Source organism: Salmo salar, chromosome ssa20 (genome assembly GCF_905237065.1).
Source record: "Salmo salar chromosome ssa20, Ssal_v3.1, whole genome shotgun sequence".
Lineage (NCBI taxonomy): Eukaryota > Metazoa > Chordata > Actinopteri > Salmoniformes > Salmonidae > Salmo > Salmo salar.
The window spans coordinates 77,585,109-77,601,369 of NC_059461.1; the positions used below are offsets into that span (position 1 = coordinate 77,585,109).

At 43.1% G+C, this 16,261-nt stretch overlaps 1 protein-coding gene and 1 long non-coding RNA gene across 5 annotated transcripts; one reads left to right on the forward strand and one right to left on the reverse strand.

The window, feature by feature from the left end:
• The first annotated feature begins 667 nt into the window (after positions 1–667).
• On the forward strand, positions 668–3,059 carry LOC106581319 (uncharacterized). Its single transcript, XR_001323067.2, has 4 exons — positions 668–1,504; positions 1,650–1,823; positions 1,955–2,001; positions 2,092–3,059. It is a non-coding gene; the product is annotated as an uncharacterized lncRNA (long non-coding RNA).
• A 3,813-nt stretch (positions 3,060–6,872) lies between these two features.
• On the reverse strand, positions 6,873–14,329 carry LOC106581325 (heterogeneous nuclear ribonucleoprotein R). Of its 4 annotated transcripts, none has more exons than XM_014163308.2 (12): positions 14,093–14,328; positions 12,921–13,087; positions 12,677–12,795; positions 12,421–12,528; positions 12,208–12,321; positions 11,823–11,999; positions 11,420–11,555; positions 11,109–11,314; positions 10,791–10,943; positions 10,604–10,713; positions 8,066–8,670; positions 6,873–7,310 (listed from the first exon to the last, which is right to left on the reverse strand). In XM_014163308.2, the coding sequence occupies exons 1-11, from the start codon at positions 14,095–14,097 to the stop codon at positions 8,067–8,069; spliced, it is 1,899 nt and encodes a 632-aa protein (XP_014018783.1). In that variant the 5' UTR covers positions 14,098–14,328; the 3' UTR covers positions 6,873–7,310; position 8,066. The 4 variants fall into 4 exon arrangements, with proteins under 4 accessions (XP_014018783.1, XP_045559924.1, XP_014018785.1 ...); XM_045703968.1 differs by having other exon boundaries at positions 6,873–7,475; XM_014163310.2 differs by lacking the exon at positions 6,873–7,310 and having other exon boundaries at positions 7,665–8,670; positions 10,791–10,940; positions 14,093–14,329.
• Positions 14,330–16,261: the final 1,932 nt, after the last annotated feature.

Below are 16,261 nucleotides of genomic sequence, written 5' to 3' on the forward strand. Positions count from 1 at the left end.
AACCTTGGCGTGATCCTGGACAACACCCTGTCGTTCTCCACTAACATCAAGGCGGTGACCCGATCCTGTAGGTTCATGCTCTACAACATTCGCAGAGTACGACCCTGCCTCACACAGGAAGCGGCGCAGGTCCTAATCCAGGCACTTGTCATCTCCCGTCTGGATTACTGCAACTCGCTGTTGGCTGGGCTCCCTGCCTGTGCCATTAAACCCCTACAACTCATCCAGAACGCCGCAGCCCGTCTGGTGTTCAACCTTCCCAAGTTCTCTCACGTCACCCCGCTCCTCCGCTCTCTCCACTGGCTTCCAGTTGAAGCTCGCATCCGCTACAAGACCATGGTGATTGCCTACGGAGCTGTGAAGGGAACGGCACCTCCATACCTTCAGGCTCTGATCAGGCCCTACACCCAAACAAGGGCACTGCGTTCATCCACCTTTGGCCTGCTGGCCCCCCTACCTCTGAGGAAGCACAGTTCCCGCTCAGCCCAGTCAAAACTGTTCGCTGCTCTGGCACCCCAATGGTGGAACAAGCTCCCTCACGACGCCAGGACAGCGGAGTCAATCACTACCTTCCGGAGACACCTGAAACCCCACCTCTTTAAGGAATACATAGATTTAGATGCACTATTGTAAAGTGGTTGTTCCACTGGATATCATAAGGTGAATGCACCAATTTGTAAGTCGCTCTGGATAAGAGCGTCTGCTAAATGACTTAAATGTAATGTAAATGTAATCTTGCAGACATCGATTCAGCTTTGATCTAACCATTCACCAGAGTAGTAGAGCAGAGAATGAGCGTAAAGTACAGCATAAACAGAAGCTCCGAATGTGATCCGCACATGCGCCGACGTTTCGTGATCTTTAGCCTGGAGAAAAATATCTGAAAAGTCGGATAAGCAGCCACTCTTTTAAGGACACTGCCTTAACACCTGAAATGACAGGCTGCATTTACACAGGCAACCAAATTCAGATCTTGTGACAATAATTGGGCAAAAGATCAGAATTGGGCTGCCTGTGTAAACCCAGCCTTAGTACTGGTTCTTACCTTATCAACCACGCCAACGAGACCAATCATAATGCAGGAAGTTGTACACATGACATTCGGACGGGCTGGTCACAACAAAAAGGCAGATTTTTACACCATCAGACAGCGTTCTACAAAGTACGTTTTACGCTCGTGGATTTCTTTTCCTCTGCTACTACTAAGTAACTGGCATTGGTGCTCGTTGCAGGTAGACATTTTAAAGGTTTAACCTTTTAACTACAACTTAAACAATCTCACAAATATTGTGGTATTTAATATTTTCAAGATTTCTCTGAACTCTTCCTGCAGGATGTCATCCTGTGGCATCACAGAGGGAGGCTGTGCTTATTTGGCTTCAGCTCTATGTTCAAACCTCTTGTACCTGAGAACCCTAGTACTCTGTGACAACCTGCACAATTCAGGAGTGAAGCTGCTCTCTGCTGGACTGGGGAATAAACATTGTGAACTGGAGACACTGAGGTAGTTATACATTTCACTTAATAGATTATGAAAGTCATACACAGGCCATTTCATTAGACAGCCTATTTCATGAATTATCCATTTACATATGTGAAATGAGTAGGTAGAAGTCTGCTTTTAAAATAGTGATGTCTTCCTTTTGCAGGCTTTCTGGCTGTCTTGTCTCAATGGAAGGATGTGCTTCTCTGGCTTCAGCTCTGAGATAAACACCCTCACACCTGCGAGAGCTGGATCTGAGCTACAATCACCCAGGAGACAGAGGAGTGAGACTGCTCTCTGATGTACTGGGCGATCCACTCTTCATACTAAAGTAAATCAGGTAACTTGAAAGTGCTCCTTAGTCCAAAACTAGGCTTAATCTGTGTCTGAGAAACCATTCAGTGCCAGTTTCACTGAGTTACAACCAGTCTTGTTTCTGTCACTAAATCACTGTTCGTCTGCTTCTCTTAGTGTGGAACACAATGAAGAGTGCTACTTAAAACCAGGCCTGAAGAAGTGTATGTTTTTCATCGTTAACTTCACTAGTCTCCTAAATGCATAAATTAATCTTGGCATGTGTACTGATTCCTAACCTCTATTTATTGCAGATGTCTGTGCGCTCACACTGGACCCTAACACAGCACACAAAAAGCTCTCTCTGTCTAACAACGGAAGAACTGTGACATGGGAGGATGATGATCATCCATGTTTGCCTCAAACAGAGAGATTTAATGACTGTCCTCAGGTGCTGTGTGGAGAGGGTCTGACTGGGTGCTGTTATGGGGAGGCAGAGTGTAGTGGGAAAGGGTTTCATGTAGGTGTTGCATATAAACACATGAGCAGGGTTGGAAAAGGGCATAACTGTTTGCTTGGTTACAATGACAAATCCTGGAGCCTAAGACTCCTCAAACATGGTTTCCTCAAACTCTCCGTCTGGCACAAAAATGAGCACACGGTCATACATGCCCCCTCTTCCAGCACTGACAGAGTTGGGGTGTATCTGAACTCCTCACAAGGCATTCTGTCCTTCTACCTAGTCTACTCTGACCTACCTCCACACATTCCAGTCCACCTTCACTGAACCACTATCCAGCATTTTCAGTCAATGACTATTCATCAGTGTCCCTGTGTTAGGTCTTAAATTGGCGTAGAGAAAAGGAGGATTATGTTGAATGTTTACTAATAAACTGCTGTCCTTCTGAGTCCAAGATAGAGATAGTCTAGACCATATCCAGTCTAGACCATATCCAGTTGACCAATACATGAAAATACTCAATTCATATTATCCATAATTGTTTGAACTCTTTCCCCCCAGTACATTGCAAAATTACAAACATTTCAACGTTTCGAAAGAACCTGGATTCCCGATCTGAGGTCCTACTGTATACGAACTGTATACTTATTCAATATAGGGGTTGAAAGTTTGACCTGTTCTGTATGATATGTTGTTGCGTTCAGATACAAGGGGAGCTTTGTTTCTGTACATTGTTCTCAGGGTCCGGTGTGTTTTTATTTTTGAATAATAGAAATACATTTTATCAAACTATTACATGTACTATATGTATGATTGTGGTCTTATGTGTTAATATGTATTATAAGAAATGTTCAAATATTTTTTTATATGAAGGATTTCTTAAACTCTTAACACCAACATGTTTTATACTTTCATCCCACCAATCCATCCACACTCTCTACCCTGAAGGGTGGACCATTAGGAATACACACTCACCCACAGGGGAGGAGAGAGAGAGAGCGAGAAAGGAAGAAGAGTGTCAGGCTGTGCTCATAAGATCTTTTCAGAGCTGATCTAACTGGTCAAAAGACCAATTTAGTGAGAAAAAAATATCAGAATTAGGCTGCCTGTCTGAACGCTGCCTAAGATGTACACTAAACATCACACACAGAGATAGAAGCCGACATATGAAGTCAGCCATGCTTGACTTAAACCGCACCATCTGTCTCCCTCCACATTTTAATGAGACACCCGGAAGAGAGGGGAGATCAGGGAAGGGGCTGGATTCATTCAAACAGACATCTTGTTAGACTACAGTGCTTCTCCAAGGTAATGGTCTGCTGGGTATTTTTGCCACATAGAGGAAGGAAGCGGACCTATCCCCATAACACCCTTTGAGGGGAGGACGATACACAGACAAGAGAAAACAAAGACATTCCTGGCCTTTTGTATCCGTTTTATTTCTTGGTTGGTTTGGCAATCGTGCTCTAGATGAGAACCTAGATTTACCAAGGAGTGTACACACTGCACCCTGAATTTGAAGGTACAATATTTGCAGACTAAGCCTTCAGGATGTTGAGAGGTAAAAACGTATCTTCTGGCACCCTCTACTGACCACTACACACTGACATCTGGCTGGGGACAACAACTCAAGACAGGACTCACTCATTTAAAGTCATGTTGACTTTTTTACTGATAAATCACATGTTCAGAGTAAAAGCAGCCATGTTGTGGTATTGTCAGTGCTATTCGGGATCCTTGACGTCCCTACCCTAACAATAATCCTTACCTAAACCATCTGAAATTTCCACTTCAATGAGGTTGGGATGTCCCAAGGATCCCAGATTGCATGTGGGTACTACAGCAGTCCATGCTAATGATGTAGCCTCCTTTATGCAGATCTGCATGTTTTATAGTAGAGTATCATGGTCTCATTAAAACAAGGAAAAGATAATTATATAAGAATTACATTATTGTATATGAACATATCAAAGTATCACACGATGTAGAAACAAAGACAGGCACTCACCACCAGATCAGATTGATAGGTCCAGTTTAGTAGCCCAGTACTGAGAGGTTTGAAGTGATAACTCACAATCACCAGACAGTCATTGGAGTGCTATTAGACCACAGCTTCTGCAGCTAGCTAGGCTATACCACATCACATGGATTAGATTAACCTCCAGGTCAAATTACCTGGCTTTAGGCTTTGATATTATACAGATGTAGTAGTTTCCCATTAATTTGTGCTCAAAACTGTGAAAAGATGTTGCCTTTTAATGCTGAACAAAAATATAAACAATTTGTACACGTGCTGAAATAAGACTCCAGAAACGTTCCATACGCACAAAAAGCTCATTTTGCTCATATTTCGTGCACAAATTCGTTTACAACCCTGTTAGTGAGCATTTCTCCTTTGCCATGGTAATTCTTTCACCATATCAAGAAGCTGATTAAACAGCACGCTCATTACACAGGTGTACCTTGTGCTGGGGACAATAAAAGGCCACTCTTAAATGTGTAGTTTTGTTACACGACACAATGCCAGATTTGTCAAGTTTCGAGGGAGCGTGCAATTGGCATGCTGACTGCCGGAATGTCGAACCGAGCTGTTGCCAGAGAATTTAAAGTTAATTTCTCTACCATAAGCCCCCTTCAACATCATTTTAGAGAATTTGGCAGTACATCTAACCGGCCTCACGACCACAGACCACATATAACCACGCCAACCCAGGACCTCCACATCTGGCTTCTTCACCTGCGGGACCGTCTGAGGGGGTGCTCAGGAGTATTTCTGTCTGTAAGAAAGACCTTTTGTGGAGAAAAAAATCATGTTGATTGGCTGGGCCTGGCTTCCCAGTGGGTGGACCTACAGTTGAAGTCGGAAGTTTACATACACCTTAGCCAAACACATTTAAACTCAGTATTTCACAATTCCTGACATTTAATCCTAGTAGAAATTCCCTGTCTTAGGATCACCATTTTATTTTAAGAATGCTTTTTTATGGCGGTTTTGGAGCAGTGGCTTCTTCCTTGCTGAGCAGCCTTTCAGGTTATGTCGATATAGGACTCGTTTTACTGTGGATATAGATACTTTTGTACCTGTTTCCTCCAGCATCTTCACAAGGTCCTTTGCTGATGTTCTGGGATTGATTTGCACTTTTCGCACCAAAGTACGTTCATCTCTAGGAGACAGAACGTGTCTCCTTCCTGAGCGGTATGACGGCTACGTGGTCCCATGGTGTTTATACTTGGGTACTATTGTTTGTACAGATGAACGTGGTTTGGAAATTGCTCCCAAGGATTGCTCCCAAGGATGAACCAGATTTGTGGAGGTCTACAATTTATTTTGCTGTGGTCTTGGCTGATTTCCCCATGATGTCAAGCAAAGAGGCACTGAGTTTGAAGGTAGGCCTTGAAATACATCCACAGGTACACCTCCAATTGACTCAAATGATGTCAATTAGCCTATCAGAAGCTACTAAAGCAATGACATTTTCTGGGAATTTTCCAAGCTGTTTAAAGGCACAGTCAACTTAGAGTATGTACACTTCTGACCCACTGGAATTGTGATACGGTGAATTATAAGCGAAATAGTCTGTAAACAATTGTTGGAAAAATTACTTGTGTCATGCACAAAGTAGATGTCCTAACTGATTTGCCAAAACTATACTTTGTTAACAAGAAATTTGTGGAGTTGTTGAAAAACGAATTTAATGACTCCAACCTAAGTGTATATAAACTTTCGATTTCAACTGTATGCCCTGCCAGGCCCACCTATGGCTGTGCCCCTTCCCAGTCATCTGAAGTCCATAGATTAGGGCCTAATGAATTTATTTAAATTTACTGATTTCCTTCTATGAACTGTAACTCAGTCAAATATTTGATATTGTTGCATTTATATTTTTGTTCAGTGTACAATGCCACTTAAAATTGGAGTGCACATCTAGGCTGTGTCCATATTGTGAGGGGAAGTCCTTTACATTGGATTGAAAAATGGATTGACTTTGCATAGGACCTTCACTGTGTGAAAAGATAGCCTTTTTACCATGTCACTTAAAAGTAACGACTATATGTATGGACTAGTACTAAATAGGAAGGTAGCCATACTATGTGTCCTTAGTGTGAGGGGAAGTCTAAGTAACTATGTCACTGAGGATTCATTTATTTGGATAGGACCTTCGTTGACAGGGGTCCCGAGTGAAGGGATAGACTGACAACTAGCCACGCTGAATTGGTTTTACAGAAATGTAATGCCTAGTGTCCTAACATAATTAAAAAGTACACTTGTTAATATGAATTTTTACGAAATAGACAGTTGACTTTGTGGATGTGGTAACCGTTTATCCGCAAACATGCTTGAAAAATCCCCGCACCAGTTCTTACACCGCCGTCGCCCAATCCTGATTCGTCCCACTTAAATCAATGACGAAAACCCAAAACCAGGAACTACTGCTGCTCGTAATCACATAATTCTATATGAGCCTTGACAGATTCTCTCCATTTCATCTGTCCTCAAGAGATTAGTCTAGAGAGACTAGTATCAAAGTCGGCTTCTGTCAAGGAAGTTGGCCTACACTTTGTAAGCCGGGCCCCTTCATGGGAAATTTTGTTGTTGTCTTCCATGGAAAAAAGACCAGAAATATGCAGTGGAGCTTGGATCACTGGTGATTTTACCTGACATGTCACAAAAATCTTTATCCTAATAGTTGACGAGAAAACATTGAATGGCATATGCAAGGCAAGCAAATTGACTTGGCAAAGGCAATGAGATTGCAGTATAAAGCCTACTCTGTAATTAGCATAATAATCAAATAAACAATCAAATGACCATTAAAATCCATTAGTTTAAACTAGACTTGTTTGCATGGGCTGCGTCTCAATCCACCGCATCGGCAGTGGAAGGTGGCACAGAGCTACAGCAGTGTTTGTCAGACCAGGAGACATCTTGGAAATCGGTCTTCTCACAAAATAATCTGTAGATTCAGCACGGTTTGGGCTAGAAACTACTAGTAATAGCTCAACCTTTTGTAAGGAACAAAGTTCAGGGTGAGTTTGTTTCTCACTCAAGCGCTGCTGCTCTCACCTCACCACCTGTGTAAATTGGAATAGAAGGACAAAACAAACTAAATGGTGATGTCATTGAACCAAAGGTGTTTGCCCTTAGCATTTCTCTATGGAAAGACTGCAAAATGACTCCTCTCAAAAAGTCGAGGAGTCTGAAAACTCTCCGGATGCACTGTAAGAGGGAGGCATTTCCTGGAAAAGAAAAAGGGTTAAAAAAAATACAAATATTCAGTCACTCATATTGTTTGTTCGCTCTGCCGTGGAGTCTTTTGGTATTCTACAATTTCATTTGGTCTCTTGATTTATTCCTTGAGCAAAAAGTATCGAAAGTGTTCCAAATGTGATATTTTAGGTAAGGTGAGGAATAGACTGGCAATTGAATGACGCTCAACTGAGTTTAATTGAAAAGTAAAAGTTATAAATACAAAAACAGAGAACAAACTGCTATGGCTTCCCAAAGAAAACATAGGAAGGTATAATATACATTTTAAAAAATGTATCTACCTCTAGAAAAATGCTAGACATACACTTATAGGTATAAGTGATGCGTGTTAAAACATACGTCCCATGTAACGACAAGAAATTATTTAGCAAAATGGTTACATTCACATTTCCAGCCCAAAATGCAATTCCAGCCAATTCATAATTTTTTCGTAAGGGATGAAGATTAAGAAGACATTAAAAAATTGCAATTATAATTTTTTGGGGGCCAAATACCTTTTTCATGTGTCTACTTTCACCAATGCCCATAATAACCCTGTGAAACTCCAGGGTGTCATTACCTTAACCATAGTTATCAGAATAGTCGCCACCTTGCTGCTGGGTGATGAGCTGGGACCCCCAGTTCTGCTTGTTGGTCTGCCGGCGCTTTGAGTCAGGCTGGTTGAAGACGTCTGCCTTCCTCTTCCCGCCCACATTGCCCCCACGGTTCCCCCTGGCTCCTCGGGTACTGTGGGCCCTCTGTGGCTGGAAGAGTCCCCCACGGCCACCTCCTCTGCCACGCCTGGGCCCTCTGATGGGTGGCCCCCTCTGTGCATAGCCCCCTCGGCCCTGTCTGGGTGGTGTTCCACGGGCCCTAGGAGGGGGCGGGCCACCCCTGCTGCCACGGCCTGTCTCGCTGTACACGTCCTCGTAACCGTAGTAGGGGTCCTCGTAACCGTAGTAGGGGTCCTCGTAACCCCTGCAGGGGTCCTCGTAACCGTAGTAGGGGTCCTCGTAACCGTAGTAGGGGTCCTCGTAACCCCTGCAGGGGTCATGATAGTCATAGCCGTAGTGGTCATCGTAGCTGTGGTAGTCTGGAGGGTAGGCGGCGTAGCCCCCGCGGCGACCACGGCCTCTATCTGGTGGAGGCATGCGTGGCGGTGGCTGGTTATAATCGTCATTCCTGCTGAAAAACATAACTTTCAATGTAATCCCATGATGGGAGATTTTTTTATTTATTTTTATTTCACCTTTATTTAACCAGGTAGGCTAGTTGAGAACAAGTTCCATTTACAATTGCGACCTGGCCAAGATAAAGAAAAGCAGTTCGACAACATACAACAACACAGAGTTACACATGGAATAAAACAAACATAGTCAATAATACAGTAGAAAAATAAGTCTATATACAATGTGAGCAAATTGTGAGCAAAATACAATGTGAGCAAAAAAATAAATAAGATCTACTAAATCAGATATACAGTGGGCTCCAAAATTACTGGCAGCCCTGACTGGCAATGCACAAACAATACTTAAAAAATATAAACAATATAATTATAGAGATAAACTCAAAATACCAACGTGAAAAATACTGTACTTTATTAATGTTTCAATGGAACCAACCAAAATCATACAATTATTTAATACAAAATACATTTAACCAATATCAAGGTTTCATAATTATTATTTAGTACTTAGTGCCACCACCTCTGACAAGGATAACAGCATGGAGTCTTTTCCTGTAATGTTTGACAAGGTTAAGGAACACATTTGGAGGGATTTTGGACCATTCCTCTATGCAGATCCTTTCAACAAGATCCTTCACATTCTTGGGTTTGTGCTTATCAACTGCCCTCTTCCACTCAGCCCACAGGTTTTCGATTGGATTGAGGTCCGGAGACTGAGATGGCCATGCCAGAACATTGATTTTGTTGTCACAGAACCAGTTCTGTGTGGATCTTGAGGTATGTTTTGGGTCATTGTCTTGTTGGAAAGTCCACATACGGCCAAGTCCCAGCCTTCTGGCAGAGGCAACCAGATTGTCAGCCAAAATTGCCTGATACTTGGTAGAATTCATTATGCCATCAATCTTAACCAGTGCCCCTGGACCACTGGAATTAAAACAGCCCCAAAACATCACTGACCCCCCTCCATATTTCACCGTGGGTATGAGGTACCTCTCCTTGTATGCATCTCTGTTTCGACGCCAAAACATGCCGATGCTGTACCTGACCAAAACGTTCAATTTTGGTCTCATCTGACCAGAGCACCTTCTTCCAATCATAATTTAAATGAGGTCTGGCAAACTCCAAGCGCTTGCGTCTGTGTCTTGGGGTCAGAAAGGGCTTTCTTCTGGCAACCCTTCCAAAGAGCCTGTGGTTGTGGAGGTGGCGTCTGATGGTGCCTTTTGAAACCTGGTGACCCCAAGACGCCACCAAGGCCTGCAATTCTTTCACAGTGATTCTTGGGGATTTTGTTGCTTCTCTCACCATCCTCCTCCCTATCCTGGGGGGCAAAATGCATTTGCGTCCTCTACCCGAGAGGTTTTCAACTGTTCCATATCGTTGTAATTTTTAATAATTGCCCTGACAGTGCTCAGTGGTATATTCAATCGTTTGTGGATCTTCTTGTAGCCATTACCAAATTTATCAAGGTCTACGACCATCTGTCCCTTTTGAACTGCCAGTTCTTTTCTTTATGGTGTTGGATGACAAAGGGATATTGCATGTGTGTTACCTCATTTTTATACCATAGTGAAACAGGAAGTGATGTAATGGCTCAATATAGTTCCTTAAGACTTACATAAACTTAAATAAGTGGAATGTAATTTGTGGTTTCATTTTGGTAGAGGTTATTTACAATAATATTTAAGGGTGCCATTAATTGTGAAACCTTGATTTGGAGGACATTGATTTTTAATTAATTAAAACAATAAATTATTTTGGTTGGTTCCATTGAAACATTAATAAAGTACAGTATTTCTCACATGTTGGTATTTTGAGTTCATCTCTATAATTATATTGTTTATATTTGTTTAAGCATTGTTTGTGCATTGCCAGTGAGGGGTGCCAGTAATTTTAGAGCCTACTGTAAGTCAATCCCATTCTCTGTGGCCTCACCCTGGGTTTCTGGTGGTCTGGCGCTGAGTCTTCCGCGCCTTCTTCTTCTTTGCTATTCTTATTTCAATCGCCTCTCCCCCCAGCTCCTTTCCATTCATGTCTACCATTGCCTGAGAAATACAGAAAACATTTTGTCAGACATCCGAAGCATGGTAAAAACAATTTTTTTTTACTGAGGGTAACCCACCTTCACAGCGGCGTCCCTGTCCTCAAAGTGGACAAAGGCGTAGTCTTTGAGCTTATACACCCGCTCCAGTTTGCCAAAGGCAGAGAATGTCTTCACTAGTAGCTCCTCTGTGACTGAGGTGGCAAGCTTCCTGACAAACAAGACCTTCGCCTGCTGACTCACACGGACAAAGTTGAACTCCGTTTAGAGAAGTATAAATACAAGTTGAATAAAAGTCAGACGTGGAACACATAGGGGGTTGTTCATGTGTTGTTGAAAAACAAACAAGAGATGGGGGAGGAAGCGAGAAATGGACAGAGAAAGTGAGAGATGACTCACATTGGCCATGACATCCGTGTCGCGCTCAGTGACCGGGTTGGCCCACTCCACAGTGACCGGGTTCCCCCACACCATCACCTTGCCACTCATGAGACAGCGGCGGGCCTGGGCCGCAGACTTGTGGTCCTCGTACTCCAGGAAACAGAAGCCACGGTTCGTCTCCTTGTCATCCGGCTGGTGGTAGAGGATCACTTCCTGAAGCCCCTCTGGAGGAACAAGAATGAGAGTGACATAACTGATATCTGACCAATGATTACCCACAGAACATAAAACCAAGTAAACCAAATTGGGGTGTCTGCACTTTCACTGACCTGTGACTTTGCTGAAGTCATCCAATATGCTCTCTCTGGTCTTGTTCTTTGGGATTGATCCGACAAACAGGCGGTTGTTCGCTACAGATATGCACACGCCAAGGTGTTTCCTAGACCGGATTTCATAGTTGTCACACTGAAAACAAGAGTAAAGGAAAGATGGCTTTGTAGGGTTGATAAGGTAGCAGGAGGCTGGCTGACAACCGCTCCAAAATTAAATATGCATCACATCTTGGGCCGGTTTCGATACACAACCTGGCCCTAGACTAAAAAGCACACTCAATGAAGATACCCTATTGAAAGTGATTTTCAAAACCAGGACAAGGCTTAATCTGGGTCTGGGAAATCAGCCCTTTGGTTCTTAGAAGGTAAACTAAGACCATGTCTGACTGCAAGGACTTACAAGTTTCACCGCCTCAGCTGCTGCATCCTTGCTGCAGAAGTTGATGAAGGCGTAGCCCCGGTTCTGACCCGACAGGGGGTCCATCATTAACCTCAGATCCCAGATTGGGCCCGCCTTCTCAAACAGAGGCACCAGCTCATCTTCATACAGGTCTCTGGGGATCTTTCCCACAAACACCTAAAGGCAGAAAACAGCCTGAATGAGGGTTCCAGTGTGATTGGGGAAGAATGCTGTGGTATTGCTATAAACTTCTCAATTGACATTCTTGGGGCCACAGACTTGCAAACTCATCTCTCTACTCTATATCAGTTAACAGATTTGCCGCGATGACCCTAAACCTTTCAAATACTGTTACTTGAAAATGGAGCATCTCCAGCAGCTTTACCTCAGTTCCAATCCCAGGCTGTGCTCCTTTAAACACTTCCTCTGGTGGGGGTCCTCCGTATTTCCTCTGTCCGGTGGTGACATCCAGGGTGTATCCTGTCCGCTCCAGCAGAGCCTGGGGAACACGTCGACAACAGCGTAAACACTACAGAACTACACACACACAGCAGGTTCTATTGACCCACTGAACGAACGTTCAAACAGCTGTATTTACCTTGATCTTGGACTCAGCAGGACCCTTAGAGGTTTCCTGTACTTTACTTCCTTGCTTTTCCCTCTGTCTGTATGTCTTCATAGCTGCACAAAGAAAAGCACTTTTGTTCTGGAAAGCAAACCACAGCAGAGTTGATTCATGTATTGGTGTTATGACCAGAGGAAAAATTATAGACCCCTCAATGTCAACTTCTTAGACTCTTTCTAATGCAATTATCTAAACTGACTTCTCTTTCATTCCAGTCCCACTAACTCACCTGGACATGGGTCAGGTCACTTTCTTTGAACTGCGACAGTACAGACAACGCTCCCACTTCATTGAACGCCCGCAGAGCATCGATGGCCCTCTCGTCTAGGTCAGCGTATGCCAGCAACCCTGTTGGTACAAGACAGATTTGTACTATTACAACCTGGCCTTTATCCACTTCATGCATTCTCGAGCAACAGCATGTTTCTTTGGAAAATAGATTAGACTCAGCCATTGTATGACGGATGCCCCACCAGTAGAGAATATTTTGTTGAGACTGTCTGCCACTTTCTGCGGCAGTCCGGCATCAAGTAGTGTCTGGTAGTTCTCTGTATGCTCGCCTTCGGCGGTGACTTCTATAGGCTCATTTTCCTCCATCACCGGAGCAGAACTACTGTTCAACTCGGCAGCAGCCATTCTCCTGAGAAAAAGGGGGAAAATAGGTAAGATAAAAACAGTATTTCAGTTTGACATTCTAATCTAAAACCCAAATATATTGTTTCAGCTGATTTTTACAGATGGACACTAGCAACTTGTAGGGAACATACATTTTCCCTTTTCTAACATGTATATTTGCAAATGCTGCCCTGCTGCAATAGTTGCTCCCATTTAGCTAAAACTTCTAAAGGACTGTAAAAAGTTAGCATGATGCTAAAGACCCTACCGTTACGCTTGTTTACGCTGCTGCTCAGTGTAAAGAAGCATAAAGGTAGAGTTGGTATCCTCTGGCAATCTAAAACGTTTCTCTCCGATGGCAACGTTGGCTAAATATGTAACTGCATCAGAAAAGCTAACCCATTCATTTCAATGCAGACAACCATGAGGTCAAATATAAAATACATGGAGACAAGTGAATCCTACGTTTATATTGGTGGCTAGCGAACTAGTCAAGCCAAAATTAAATCTGTGGTCAAGCAAACTAAAACGTTGAGTTGAAGCTAGCTTGGATGGCGGTGTGTATTTCTTAGTTAAGTCTCCGGCTAAGCCCCGTCCCACCCCTAACGTTAGCTACCTAGTTAAAGCTGACTGGATTGTCACAATTTTGAACTTTAACATCCAGCTAAATAATCGCTTTAACGTTAGAAATAACAATATTTAAAAAATATAAAACCTAGTATCAAGGTTCATACGCGTAGCTAAGCAAATAGCTAGCTACCAGTGCTAACGTTACCCAGCTAGTAACAGCCGAGGCCTTGTTAGGTTGCTGGACACCTTTTACAGAAATCAAATAAACCACCGGCCAAAGAAGGTGAACAATGAACAGTTAGCAAACGATTACCAATCTTTTCCAGGAAAATAACAATATCGTAAAATGTATTTTGCCGCAATTAACCAAAAGAGTTATCCAATATGGTAAATATGAATAATATGTTTCAGCAGAGCGGAAGTCGCGAAACGAGAGGGACCAAAGTATCATTTGCATTACTCCATTGATTTACTCTGCCGAAAATCTGTCCACGAAAAATGAGACTTCTTCTTCTGTGACTTCTAAAATGGCAGTTGGCAACCAAAAGCTGCATTACCGCCACAAACTGGACTGGAGTGTAAATCCATTACACTTTGTGAAACAAAATATGAAAGGGGAAAGAAAATCAGGGTAATCCGGGAACTCCGGCGCATATTCGCGACCACAGTTGCAGGATAACACCCTGCGTCCCGCTGCTGGCTTGCTTCTGAAGCTAAGCAGGGTTGGTCTGGGTCAGTCCCTGGATGGGAGACCAGATGCTGCTGGAAGTGGTGTTGGAGGGCTAGTAGGAGGCACTCTTCCCTCTGGTCTAAAAAATATCCCAATGCCCCAGGGCTGTGATTGGGGACACTGCCCAGTGTAGGGTGCCGTCTTTCAGATGGGATGTGAAACGGGTGTCCTGACTCTCTGAGGTCATTATAGATCCCATTGCACTTATCGTAAGAGTAGGGATGTTAACCCTGGTGTCCTGGCTAAATTCCCAATCTGGCCCTCATACCATCACGGCCACCTAATCATCCCCAGTTTACAATTGGCTCTTTCATCCCCCTCCTATCCCCTGAAACTATTCCCCAGGTATTTGCTGTAAATGAGAATGTGTTCTCAGTCAACTTACCTAGTAAAATAAATAAATATAACCTCAACTGGTATATGATATAATTTCTGTCTGCAAACACTTGATACATGCCCAAATCTTTTGCATTTATAACACTGGAGGGGATTGTGTGCAAAAGCTATTATAGGGTATATCATAAAGCCTAGTTTAACATGAGAAATGAGAGACAAATCAAATCAAATGTATTTGTCACATACACATGGTTAGCAGGTGTTAATGCAAGTGTAGCGAAATGCTTGTGCTTCTAGTTCCGACCATGCAGTAATATCTAACAAGTAATATAACCTAACAGTTTCATAACAACTACCTTATACACACAAGTGTAAAGGAATGAATATGAATACGTACATAAAAATATATAAATGAGTGATGGCCGAACGGCATAGGCAAGATGCAGTAGATGGAATAGAGTGCAGTATATACATATGAGATGAGCAATGCAGGGTATGAAAACATTATATGAAGGGACATTGTTTAAAGTGGCTAGTGATACATTACATCAAGATGGCAAGATGCAGTAGATGGTATAGCGTACAGTATATACATATGAGATGAGCAATATAGCATTATATATTGGGTATGCAATGCAGGGTATGAAAGCATTATATAAATTGGCCTTGTTTAAAGTGGCTAGTGATACATTTAATTACATCAGATGGCAAGATGCAGTACATTTACATTTTTATCATTTAGCAGACGCTCTTATCCAGAGCGACTTACAGTAGTGAATGCATACATTTCATAAATGTTTTCTCCGTACTGGTCCCCCCTGGGAATCGAACCCACAACCCTGGTGTTGCAAACACCATGCTCTACCAACTGAGCCACACGGGATAGCGTACAGTATATACATAAGAGATGAGTAATGTAGGGTAAGTAAACATATAATATAAAGTCGCTAGTGATAAATTGATTACATCAATTTTACCATTATTAAAGTGGGTGGAGTTGAGTCAGTATGTTGGCAGCAGCCACTCTATGTTAGTGATGGCTGTTTAACAGTCTGATGACCTAGAGATAGAAGCTGTTTTTCAGTCTCTCGGTCCCCGCTTTGATGCACCTGCACTGACCTCGCCTTCTGGATGTTAGCGGGGTGAACAGGCAGTGGCTCGGGTGGTTGTTGTCCTTGATTATCTTTTTGGCCTTCCTGTGACATCGGGTGGTGTAGGTGTCCTGGAGGGCAGGTAGTTTGTACCCGGTGATGCGTTGTGCAGACCTCACTACCCTCTGGAGAGCCCGACAGGATGCTCTCGATTGTGCATCTGTAAAAGTTTGTGAGTGTTTTTGGTGACAAGCCGAATTTCTTCAGCTTCCTGAGGTTGAAGAGGCGCTGCTGGCGCCTTCTTCACCATGCTGTCTGTGTGGGTGGACCACTTCAGTTTGTCCGTGATGTGTACACCGAAGAACTTAAAACTTTCCACCCTCTCCACTACTGTCCCGTCAATGTGGATAGGGGGCTGCTCCCTCTGCTGTTTCCTGAAGTCCACGATCATCTCCTTTGTTTTGTTGACATT